Raw genomic sequence first — 12,243 nt, 5'->3', positions numbered from 1 at the left:
TGCTGTGGGTTTGTCATATGTAGCTTTTATTATGTTGAGGTATGTTCCTTCTATTCCTGCTTTTTGGAGAGTTTTAATCATAAATGAGTGTTGAATTTTGTCAAAGGCTTTCTCTGCATCTATTGAGATAATCATATGGTTTTTATCTTTCAATTTGTTAATGTGGTGTATTACATTGATTGATTTGCGGATATTAAAGAATCCTTGCATTCCTGGGATAAAGCCCACTTGGTCATGGTGTATGATTTTTTGCTAGGTTCCTTTTAATACATAGGTCCCTTCTCTCCCCTTCCTGTTTTTTTCTCCCTAAAAATTGCTGAAGCTTGTTTGTTTGACTAAACTTTTAAATTTGAAATAATTTAGATTTGGAGAAAAATTGCAAAGATAGTACAGAATTTCCACATACCTTTCACCTAGTTCCTTCTACTATTAACTAATGTTCTTCCTTAGTTATCAAAACTAAGACGTTAACATTAGTACATTACTATTAACATTGCAGACTTTATTTGGATTTTACTAGTTGTAACACTAATATCCTTTTTCTGTGCTAGGGGCCAGTCCAGATACCACATTGCATTTAAACACACACACACATATCCTCCTGCTCTCTTTGCACTTTATTTGTGAAAGAAGACAGATTGTCTCCCACAGTCAGGATTTTGCTGATTGCATTCCTGTGGTATTATTTAAGATGTTCCTTAGTCCTTTGTATTTGCTGTAAACTGGTAGTTAGATCTAATTGTAGAAGCTTGATCTGATTCCAATTTGATTGCTTTGGGGTATGTAGTATTTAACTTACCCTCAGGCTAACTTAATAAAATTTGACTTCTTGGTGGCATAATTTCTGCCTTTGTGATTTGCTTGCCAACCTACTAATCCATGTATGTACACATTCACTTATTCCTGGACGTCTCTGAATATTTACATTTAGCTATTAATTGTCACAGAATGCTGTCTCTTGATTTGTTACAGGAGACTGTAACAAAATGTTCTCTATGTTTGCTTCTAGTTTAATAAGCATTCTGGGACCCAGACACCGGGACGCGAGCCTTCTACTCCCCTGGTGCAGAAAAGGGCTCGCTCACGGTCCTTCAGTGGCCTCATTAAGGTAGGCATGCTGTGCTGTCATTTTCAATATTGATCGTGAGAAAATTAACAATCTGGCTCTTCTTAGGCATAAATAGTTTTGTTCCATTCTTTGGGATTCTATAAAGGGTTCACTTATAAAGAGAAAAGGATAGAATTTGGAAATGCTTTTAATTTTCATAGCATTCTGCTGTGTTTCAAATCAGAGAAGGGACTCTGTGATTGGAGAAGTAAGGGATAAGAGAAATAAAGGTCCTTTGCTGTCTTCTGGGGCTAAGGACAGAGTCCTCATTTCTGATTTACTGTGCAGGTTGCTGAAATTAGGAAGTGAGAAAGTTGACAGACACTAGAAATAGATTTTCTAATAGCCTAGTGACTTTTAGGTAAACCCCAAATTTTGATCAGTTGTTTTCTTTTCTTCGTCTAAAACTTCATTAAAAATCTTGTTTTTAAAACAAATGCAATATATACTTCTGTGCTGTTGTTGCCATCATTGTTATTGTATATTCAATTTACTCCAGTCTTCATGGATGATCTGAACATGTAACTAAGGGATATTGCCAGCAGGTGGCAGTAGATAGCTGATTATGGGGGTTCAAATTTCCAGGCATAAAGAAACCAAGGAAAGTCTGTCATTCTTCTTGGTCATAGAGATGATTGATAATAAGAAAAGTAATAGTTAAATAAATGTTTCTCTGTGTTAGTCAAACAAATGTTCCTTAACTGAAGTTAGATGGGTATAGTTTTTTCTTCATAGTGAGTTCTTCTGCTGTTGGTTCTAGAAGTATTGCTAACTGTTGCTTGAAAGGTAAGAATATAATATTCTCTTGGCATCTGCCCTCTTCTTTACTGAGAGAGAATTTAAAACTTTAGAATTATAAAAGAGCTTATAATTCTATCAGGAGAAAACATCAGAACAATAATTTAAACAGTGTTAACAAGTTTCACAGGACAGAAGGGTTAAGTGTTTTTGTTGTAAATGAGGAGACTTTCAAGCTAATAATAGATGTAGGTTTCTGCTTGACAGCAAAGGAATAGTGAAAGGTCTGTTAAAAAATTCAGTGGAAGCTTTATAGCTAGTCCTGTGACTCCTGGCATCTCCTATTCAGCTTACTATGAGGTGATATCTGATTTCTGAAAGGAAGATGGAGTGGCCTTATTTTTCCAGCATTTCTGTGTTTTAGCTATTTGATTTCTTTCCTGCTTTGATACCTTTTTTTGGCTAGACTTATTTCCTCCAAAATTCCTATTATGTAAATGATTTATTGCATCAGAATATTCCTACTGATGTTTATATTGTAAAGTTTAATGTTCTAGTTTTGATATGTTCTTTTTTTGGAATTCAAATTTATTCTCTAAGGAGAAGAAAGAGAGGATTTCTTCGAAGATGGTAGAATTGTCACTGTCAGCTGTTACAGTAGGTTACATCAGCTTCTAAGCTGTTCAGAGATGAAAGGGCTTTTAGTCTTGCATTGAATGTCAGTATGGTCACATGACCCTTTTAAGAAGGCCTGTATCCTCTTGTGGTTATAATAGGAGCTCTTAGAGAATTTTTCCGAATTTTCCAATCCTGTGTGAGGGAGACATGACACGGAAGCAAAATCTTAGAGTGGACCCTGTCTTAAGTGTCTGTTAGTAGGGAGGGGAGGAGGGACTCTTAAAAGCTGCCAGAGACATGTCTTTAGGGAAAAAAATTATACTGGTAGGTAACTGGCATTTCTTTTATGGCCTCAGAAGCATTGTAATTGGCCCATGTTAGTTGGTTTAAATCAACTATAAAGTTTCTTTTAACATTTCAGTCCTTTAGATAGTTTAAAGAGGAATAGTGACCACCTAAAGCAAGGCAGTGGTCTTAGGTTTTTTAGTAACATGCTTTGACCTCTTGTGTAAGATGCCTGTGGGACTTTATCAGAGAGCTGAGATTTTTTTTTTTTAACTTAAGAAACTGTAGTTTTGAAGGCCAGTATAGATATATATAATACAGATGTAGTAGCTGTTTATAAATCAAATATTTTCTTTTCCTAAATCAGCGGAAGGTCCTGGGAAATCAGATGGTGTCAGAAAAGAAAAACAAGTACCCTACTCCGGATTCTGTAGCCATTGGTGAATTGAAGAGAGCCAGCAAAGAAAATATGAACTTAGTAAGATACTGTTCTTTGTACTTTTTCTCTGTATGTGTTCATCTGTAGAAAAGAAGAAAATTAATATGCCCTCATTTGTTTTACTGTGTTTCTTTGGGCCATTCAGCCTTTTTTCTCAATCTTTTCATTTATGCTGATTGTCTTTTTTCTGTAGGCTTTCATTGATTCATTCAACAAACACATTTCAAGTTCAGGGAGGACATAGCCAGTTACAGGCAGAAATGACAAATGCAGTGAAATAGCTCTACACATAAAGTGCTGGAGGGAGCCGTTCGTATTGGGAGAGCCCACAGGGTGCGTTACATTTGAGCCAGGCCTGCTTGACACTGCGTTAGCCATGGACTCATCCTTCCAGGAATGGTTACTTCATTAAGCCAGCAGTAAAACAGTGAAGATTAATGAGATATAACTAAGTTGGTAAAACTCTTCATGTTGAAATTGAACAAGTAAATAATTCCTCTGTTAGCAAAATCTGTTTATAGGAATGACATTTAAACCACTCTAAAATTTTCTTGTTACAGTTATTTTCTGGCTCTCCAGCTGTCATGATGACACCAACAAGACTGAAATGGCCTGAGGGGAAGAAAGAGGGGAAAAAAGGTACTAATTGTACTTATTCTGTATGTCTTAGTGAATGTAGTTTCTTTCTGCATCTAGTCAGTCAGTAGCAGGTTTTGAATTCCCACTGTGGTATGGTGGTAGTTGGAAGTGATGTAAAAATTAGAAGGCCTGGAGTTTATGTAGCAGATGGTTACTGAACATCTCCTCAGAACTGTCCCAGGTGCTGAGGGCAGAGCTGTGAACACAGACCCACAGGGTCCCTGAATCCTCAGACAGACAGGACACATGGGAAAGATATTTTAAGAGTACGTGTTAAGCAAATTAAAAGCAAGTGTAAACTAACTTGTGAAACCAAGTACAGGAGAGCTAAGAAGGTGCTTAGCAAACATGGAACAATTGCGTTCTTTTTCTGTGTAGACTTTAGCTTTGTTTATTCAATTAGGCTTTCCAAATAAAGAGCTCATGCTAAAGGACTCTGGAAATCAGATCATACAACATGTTTTTAAGGATATTTAGGGTAAAAAGGATAATTTAGTGCTGAGACTGCTGACTGGCCAAGTCTCAGCTGATGGAGGGCACCGACTGATGTGCTTTTCTCTGAGGAAGCCACATGGCTCACTGGAAAGGCCGGGGGATCTGTGGTTAGGACCAGCCACTCCCTCTCAGCCCACTTTCTCCTCCAAAAATGGAGATAATATTAATAGTTGTATCTACTTCTTAGTTTTCTAATGAGTCTCAATTAAAACAATGTTTTGAAAGCACATTGTGATGTTAAAGCATTAACAGGCAGCAGTAATTGTTACTAAGGAAAACTGGGCAAGACTTGGTCTGGTTCTATAAGGCTTGCATGGCAGATGAAGTAATTTCTGGTTTGATATGCTCATTTTACCATTGAGATACTAGCATACTTACTGTTTGAGGCATAAACAATAGAATGAGAACAAAAGCCCAATCCTTACAGATGAATCTTTATTCTTTTCTAGGAAATTAGATTTATTTTTGGAAGAAAGAAATGCTTTAAAAAAATAAGCTAGTTAAATATTTTACCAAGAAGTTTTAGAGCAGGGATTCTTCCTGTTTACTGTGGACTTCCTAAGGGCTCTAATAAAGTTCCTTGTATTATTGATGGAGTTTTATGTGTAGGTGCCTATGAACATCTTTCTGGAAGAGAGAATGTATAGTTTTTCTAAGATTCTCAAAAATGTTAGTGATTCAGAAAAGTGGAGGCCCACAGATAATGAATGACCTCCCACTGGATTAGGCAGTGGTATTTTCACTTTACCTTCTCCCTGTTCACTTCCTCTGTCTGGGAACACCTGTGGGTGTCATAACTTCACACTATTCTCCTTCTCCTCCTTCCTGTTTAATTTTTTTCCATCTCTGCAGTGCTTTACTGTCGTCCGCCTCCCCTTCCCTCTCTTCATGTTTTTCTTCCCTCTGTCTTAGGCTCTGCCTGTCCGTGTCCTCCCCCCATGCCTGTCCCCTTAGTGTTTGGTCTACTTATGCAGCTCAGTTCTGTTCTCTGATTCCCTTTCCTCAGCCTGCAGCTCCAGATCTGAGCTCTGTCTAGTCTCCATTTCCACAGATCCAAGTGCCTGCCACCTTTCTTTTACACAATGAACACAGTACTAGATTTTTTTTTTTTTTTTTTGATGTTGATTTTATTAAAGGAGGACTTCCCTGGTGGCTCAGACGGTAAAACGTCTGTCTGCAATGCTGGAGACCTGGGTTCGATCCCTGGATCAGGAAGATTCCCTGGAGAAGGAAATGGCAACCCACTCCAGTACTCTTGCCTGGAGAATCCCATGGACAGAGGAGCCTGGTATGCTACAGTCCACGGGGTCACAAAGACTTGGACACAACTGAGTGACTTTCACTTTCACTTTATTAAAGGAACAAATATTTTTTTGAAGAAGAGAATGCAATTTTATTATCATCATCAATAGTGTATTCCCAAAGACATGTATTTAGCCTGGAGTTTCTCAGGTGGCACTACTGACATTTTAAGTCAGATGATTCTTTGTTGTGGGGAGCTGTTCTGTGCGTTGTGTGAGAGTTCGTTGTATTCCTGGCCCCTGCCTACTGGATGCCAGTACCCTTCCTCCAGTTGTAACAACCAGTGTCTGCCCCCTGACATTGCCAAATATCCCCTTCAGGGGAGGGGGCAGAAACCCTCCCTGATGAGAACTGCTGATTTAGCACCTATGTATTAATGGGCATTATTTTCAGCAGTCAGAGTCCTAGCCATTGTTCAAAGCCCAGCCTAAACCCTACCTCCTCTGTGAAATCTTCTTTGGCTAACTAAGACATGTACTTTTTCCTTTGAGCTCTTATTGACATTGCGAAGATGTTGACATTTAATGTGATTTATCTTAGTTATTTACTTCATATGTTTTGTCTTACTTCTTTAGCTAGTTTCTCTTCTGGAAGACAAAGGCCAAACTTAATATATTTGTGACCCCCCGCCCCTTCTCTTCTGCACAGTAATGATGGCCTTGCATCCAGTAGGCATTTAGTAAACATTTGCTGGTGAGAGGTGTAGTGGTGGTAAGAATATGAGCTTTGAGTTCAGTTAGACTTGGTTTTAGTCCACAGCCTTAATAGCTATATATCTTAGGGCAAGTTCATTTGTATAGGCTTCAGATTCTTTACTTATAAAATGGCAAGAACATTACTTCATGCACAGTTTTTTGTGAGAGTGAATGAGACAGTGTACATAAAGAATTCAGCAACACCTGGCACAAAATACACACTCAGTAAAAGTAGTGTTGTTGCCATTCAGATGATTTAATAAAGGGAGATTAGGGCAAGAGAACAAAATGATGCTTACTTGGTAGAGAGTAAACAATTCTCAGTTAGACTCTCCGACCCGCAGTTCAGTTCAGTTCAGTCTCGCAGTCGTGTCCGACTTTTTGCGACCTCATGGACCGCAGCACGCCAGGGCTCCCTGTCCATCACCAACTTCCAGAGTTTACTCAAACTCACGTCCGCTGAGTCAGTGATGCCATCCAGCCATCTCATCTTCTGTCATCCCCTTCTCCTCCCACCTTCAATCTTTCCCAGCATCAGGGTCTTTTCAAATGACTCGGTTCTTCACATCAGGTGGCCAAAGGATTGGAGTTTCAGCTTCAGCATCAGTCTTTCCATTGAATATTCAGGACTGGTTTCCTTTAGGATTGACTGGTTGGATCTCCTTGCAGTCCAAGGGACTCTCAAGAGTCTTCTCCAACACCACAGTTCAAAAGCATCAATTTTTCAGCACTCAGCTTTTTTTATAGTCCAACTCTCACATCCATACATGACTACTGGAAAAACCGTAGCTTTGACTAGATGGACCTTTGTTGGCAAAGTAATGTCTCTGCTTTTTAATATGCTGTCTAGGTTGGTCATAACTTTTCTTCCAAGGAGTAAGCGTCTTTTAATTTCATGGCTGCAGTCACCATCTGCAGTGATTTTGGAGCCCCCCAAAATAAAGTCTGTCACTGTTTCCCCGTCTATTCCCCAAGCATAAGTTATTTTTGAAGGATACATTGATATCCCATCACATGAAGTGATGGGACCAGATGCCATGATCTTAGTTTTCTGAATGCTGAGTTTTAAGCCAACTTTTTCACTCTCCTCTTTCACTTTCATCAAGAGGCTCTTTAGTTCTTCACGTTCTGCCATAAGGGTGGTGTCATCTGCATATCTGAGGTTATTGATATTTCTCCCGGCAATTTTGATTCCAGCCTGTGCTTCATCCAGGTCAGCATTTCTCATGATGTACTCTGCATATAAGTTAAATAAACAGGGTGACAGTATACAGCCTTGACGTACTCCTTTCCCTATTTGGAACCAGTCTGTTGTTCCATGTCCAGTTCTAACTGTTGCTTCCTGACCTGCATACAGATTTCTCAAGAGGCAAGTCAGGTGGTCTTGTATTCCCATCTCTTTAATTTTCCACAGTTTGTTGTGATTCACACAGTCAAAGGCTTTGGCATACTCAGTAAAACAGAAGTAGATGTTTTTCTCTGTTTCTGTTGCTTCTTAGATGATCCAACAGATTGATCTCTACCCTCAGGTTGTAGAAAATACTAAGTATAGATTTCTCTAGCTTTTAGGTGGGATATTTGCAGAAAGAAATATTTATAAATGTGTTTAATGTTCCTTTTTCTCTTTCAGCGTAGGATTCTTCTGAAGGATCCAGAGTTTTCCTGTTGTCCACCCAGAATTCTTTCTTCTGTGGGCCAGGGGCCGTGACCACCCGCAGAAGAGCTGGGACTTGCAGCTCGCTTGCTGCGTGTTGAATTGTGAAAGCCAACTAATCCTGTGACTCAACTGATACCTCTAACCTCACTCAGCGGCGATGTCTGCAGATTCTGCCTACTGAACCGGTGCTAGCAACTCTCTCTCTCTCTCTCTCTTTAAAAACAATGTTCTGGGGAAACCACTAAACCGCCAAACCAGCTTACACACAGCACATCAATGAGCAGAACTCGGCAGGCTCCCCTGCCTGTTCCATGTGTTTCTTTAGGCAGGTTCTGTGTTTCGAAAATTTGAAGTCTGTGCTCAACTGCAGTGGTTTTTTTAAAAAGTGCAGTCAATCTAGTGGATTGATGTTATTTTTAACTGATAGTTGGGACTTTTCTCTGTTTTGATAGTATTGGGGGATATGTTGGGTATTGTTTTGTTTGTTTTTTCTTATATTTTTAAAAGCCATATTTTGGATAAGTAATTGAAATGGGCTCTAAGCCAGATGTCTTTTCTCTTTTTCACCTTAAGCTCTTTGTCTTATGAGGCTGTACTCCTCAGTACCTATTTGTGTCCAAAGAATTTATCGCTTTCCTGGGAATTTTTTTTTTTTTATGATTTCTTGGGCCTGAGATTATAGGTATTTGGCCTGCAGTATTGACTAATTCTGAATGATGCAGTATCTTAGCAAATGATATTAAACTGTGTCCTTTCTTCCCTCCTTCCTTTCTGTCTCCCTCCCTGTCTTCCTCTTTCCTCAGTGATGTCAGAATAGTCGTATGGTTGCTGAACTCCTGCATTCATTCAGATTCCTCTCACCTAAAACATGTCTGGTGCCAATGTGGTGCCTTCTGTGCCCAGTCACTGTAACTCAAAGCATGTCACCAACAGCTTACTTGAGGCTTGCTGAAGTACCTGTATGTAGTGGAAGCTCTGGAGTAGGATTAGGCTGGGGCCGGCTTTATGGCCAGGATGACTCCTGATGGATGAGATTATCCTTCATCCTTCTAAGGGATCAGGTGTGCAGGCTGGACCGTCTCCTGAGAGCAAGCTGGAGTCAGAGGAAGGAACTGAGCATCTGTCTCTGCAGGATTGAGAGATTTAAAGGAAAGAATGTTCTTGTTTGGAAGCAGTTGTGGTTTATCACCTGTGTTCACGGGCAGCTGCTGGCTTGCCCCTTTGCTTGTCACAGTGGGCACCAGGAGTAGTTTGGAGATGGGCTGGAGCTTTGACTGGGTTGGGGATGTTCACGTGTGTTTTGAGGAGAGTGGCAAAGCTCTGATCCAGTGTGAGATGTCACTGTCCAGAGAGCAGCAGGGGCAGGAGGGAGTGTTGTTTTATGCCTGCTCTGTTAGATGTGTGACCATTCTTACCCCATGTGCTGGGGCTGAGTCAGGCCTCAGGGGAAAGGCAGTTGCCCAGCAAACTATGACTTCTGCCCTATTTTTAAACTGTTGAAATGGTGTGTTATTGCTGAAACAAAAGATGATTCTGGGGAGCACAGTTTGCTGTTGTATCTGGAAGTCAGTCTTGTCCGCTGTATTTTCTGTTTCTTCTGCTGCCGTAACAACAGTAGTGGAGAAAAATGGAAAATTTGGCCATCCAACTTGATAGATTGTAAATAATAGATGGTTAGGAGTATAAAGCTGCTCAAAAGTCCCTTTTTCTACAGTAGTTTTATGTCATTCTTAAAAAATACTTATTAGCAAGTTCATACATATAGGGTTCTATTTGAGTTTTTTCCTTATAAAATGTCCTGCACCAGCTGTCAGTGAGTGCAAACAGGGACCCCTTGTGGTATGACCAGGCGATATCTTCCCTTAACTCAGTACTTGTTTCTTAGTTTGTCTAAGCGTCTCATTCTGGAGTGGTGTGGTCTGCTAAATGTGGTCTGGCACAGGTGGAGGGAGCAGAGCAGTGACCTCATACCTCCTTGTCATCGAGTTGGTTCTGTGGTTCTACTGGAGGGAGGTTCTATATGAGATTTAGTTGGTTGACTGCAGTTAGTAATCCAGGCTAGTGTTCTGGGGCTGGGGTGGTGAGAGATTTCTGTCATGTGCTTCTATATAGCTTGCCCCTTTGGGCAGTTTATGTGGGTATTTGGGCATGTGTGTTTCATTAAAGTATTTATTAAATATGATTTCCCTTGCTGTAAGGGTATGATAGGTCTTTTCTTGTTTGTTTTTTAACAGAAGCTGTGATCTAGTTGGAATCCAAATTTGAGAAATAAACAGCATATATTTCTGCCTTATAATATGTAACTATTCTAATCCTGTGGAATCTTACGGAGAATGCAAAAACAAAGACCCTTTAAGCATTTGCTACAGGAGGGTTGTGTTTCCTTTCTGACTCGGTGGGCAGGCATTTTTGAGCCAGTATTTAACAATTTAAAAAATACGTAATATTTTAAAAATCTGTTTTATGTTTGTTTTTCATGTTGAAACAATTTCTTTGGAAATGCCTCTTGTTGCTTTTAAAATTTCCTTTCTTTCTGGGGTCAGTTGCAGTGGATTTTGATGTAATATTAATGTGGGGCAGTATATCTTGTGTGGGCTCAAGCATAAAAAATGCAGACCACTTCCTTAATTCAGATCAGTTGGCACTGGGTGAGCTATCCTGGTTGAATCAGTGAAAACCTTGGGCACTGGACTTTCTAACTTTCTAACTTGGTACAGCGGTGCAGTGTACCTGCTTTGAAAGACTCCATTGCAGCAGTGAAAGAGGATTGGATGATACTGATTGTACCTGAGTGCCAAAACACAGTCAAGGAGGTGGTACCTCGTGAATCATAACTGAAACTGTAGTTGACCCTCCACCAGCTCATTACCCCGAATAATTCTTCTGTGATCAGGAATGACAATGGGCTACCTTGGGAAACAGAGCAGTTTGGGGTTAATTGTGGTGATCACTGGGTGTTCCAGCGGTGGCTGTTTTATTGGCTTGTAAGAAAGCCAGTGGTTCCAGAGTGTCAGAGCAGAGCCATTCTCTCCTCTGGAACAGGAGTGTTTCTGTTGAGCTTTCCTCATAGAAACCTCTGCTAGGATACGGTTTAAAACACCGCCTTCCAGGAGATCCTGTGGTTGCAGAGTGGTCTCTCTATTTCATCTGCTTCCTTACTTCTTGCAGAGCCTCACACAGATGCTTGAAACTGGCTCTCATTCTGAAGTCTTTTCTGAGTAGAATTCCTTTCCCCAGGAGAGAGCCGCATCCATCTGGAAGCCTTGGTACCGAAGACAGGACCTGGATCCAAAGCTGGATGCCAGCAGTTGGCAGGACTGCTGTAGGAATTGGGGAAGATTCGGGTTTCTAAGATGCACAAGCTTTTCAGACCAGTGGTAATTAATCCGCTTTAAAACTCACTGGGGGAGAGCTGGCTTTCTTCTGCAGGTCATGCTGAGCCGTTTCCACAGGTGGAGAGTGGATGGGAGGGCTGGCGAGGAGGTGGAGTTAAGACTTAATAGCCTGAGTGCTTGGGTTACCATGGAAACTGGAGTGTGGGAGGCCACAGCAGATGCTAAAGAGCCATTGAGCACTCACCCAGACATGTATGGGGACCAGCAGAACTGGTTGGGAAAAACTCCTGCCCCAGGGTCCTTTCTTCACAGCAAGGCTTGCCTTTTCCCTACCCTTAAGCTCGCTCAACAAGAGAAGCAAGGTTTCGTAACTGTCTAACCATTTTTTATTTTTTCATTCTTATTCAACTATATCCTATATATATATATGTAACTGTAAAGAAACATGTATTGTTTTCCTTTTATATTCATGTAATATTCGGAAATTAAATTTCTTTTGTTTCATATCTATTGGCTTTGACCAGTCTCTTCATTTACATTTGACTGATGGATTATTTTAAAGAAAGGTTGCCTCTTAAAAAAATTGTTTGTTTCAAGTTTGAGCTGTTATGACAGAGATGGCCTCTTGTTCTGAGGACTCTGACACCTAAGAACAGTGTGTCTTTGGCTTGCTCTCCAGCTGGGTGGGTGGGTTCAGGGGGAGTAGGGCTTTTTTGGCTGATAGGACATGGGATTGGAACCTCTGGGAATTTTGAGTTTCCTGATTTCACTTGGCTGAGTCTAGAATGCTTTGCCCAGATTTCAGTTTCTCACATAATCTTTATTTCCTCATTTAAAAATAAGGAGGGATGGTTATAGTAACAGTAAAAACCAAGTGACATTTTCATCTCGGCCAGCAAGCTGTAGTGTTTAGACAACTCTGGTTGAGATGT

General features: G+C 40.4%; 1 protein-coding gene across 4 annotated transcripts in view; it reads left to right on the top strand.

Moving 5' to 3' along the window:
• Positions 1-11,817, top strand: part of ARHGAP19 (Rho GTPase activating protein 19) — a 63,385-nt gene extending 51,568 nt beyond the window's left edge. For 3 of the 4 annotated variants that reach the window (XM_043926248.1, XM_043926246.1, XM_043926249.1), the window contains exons 9-12: positions 1,010-1,108; positions 3,117-3,227; positions 3,749-3,827; positions 7,955-11,817. In XM_043926248.1, the coding sequence (XP_043782183.1) occupies positions 1,010-1,108; positions 3,117-3,227; positions 3,749-3,827; positions 7,955-7,965 (300 nt within the window). In that variant the 3' untranslated portion in view covers positions 7,966-11,817. Of the gene's footprint in view, positions 1-1,009; positions 1,109-3,116; positions 3,228-3,748; positions 3,828-7,949 lie in introns of all 4 variants that reach the window. The other variant, XM_043926247.1, reaches the window with a different exon arrangement.
• Positions 11,818-12,243: the final 426 nt, after the last annotated feature.

Source organism: Cervus elaphus, chromosome 15, assembly GCF_910594005.1.
Source record: "Cervus elaphus chromosome 15, mCerEla1.1, whole genome shotgun sequence".
Classification (NCBI taxonomy): Eukaryota; Metazoa; Chordata; class Mammalia; order Artiodactyla; family Cervidae; genus Cervus; species Cervus elaphus.
Note: the sequence above shows the minus strand (reverse complement) of the source record. Positions and strands in the feature narration are given on the sequence as shown.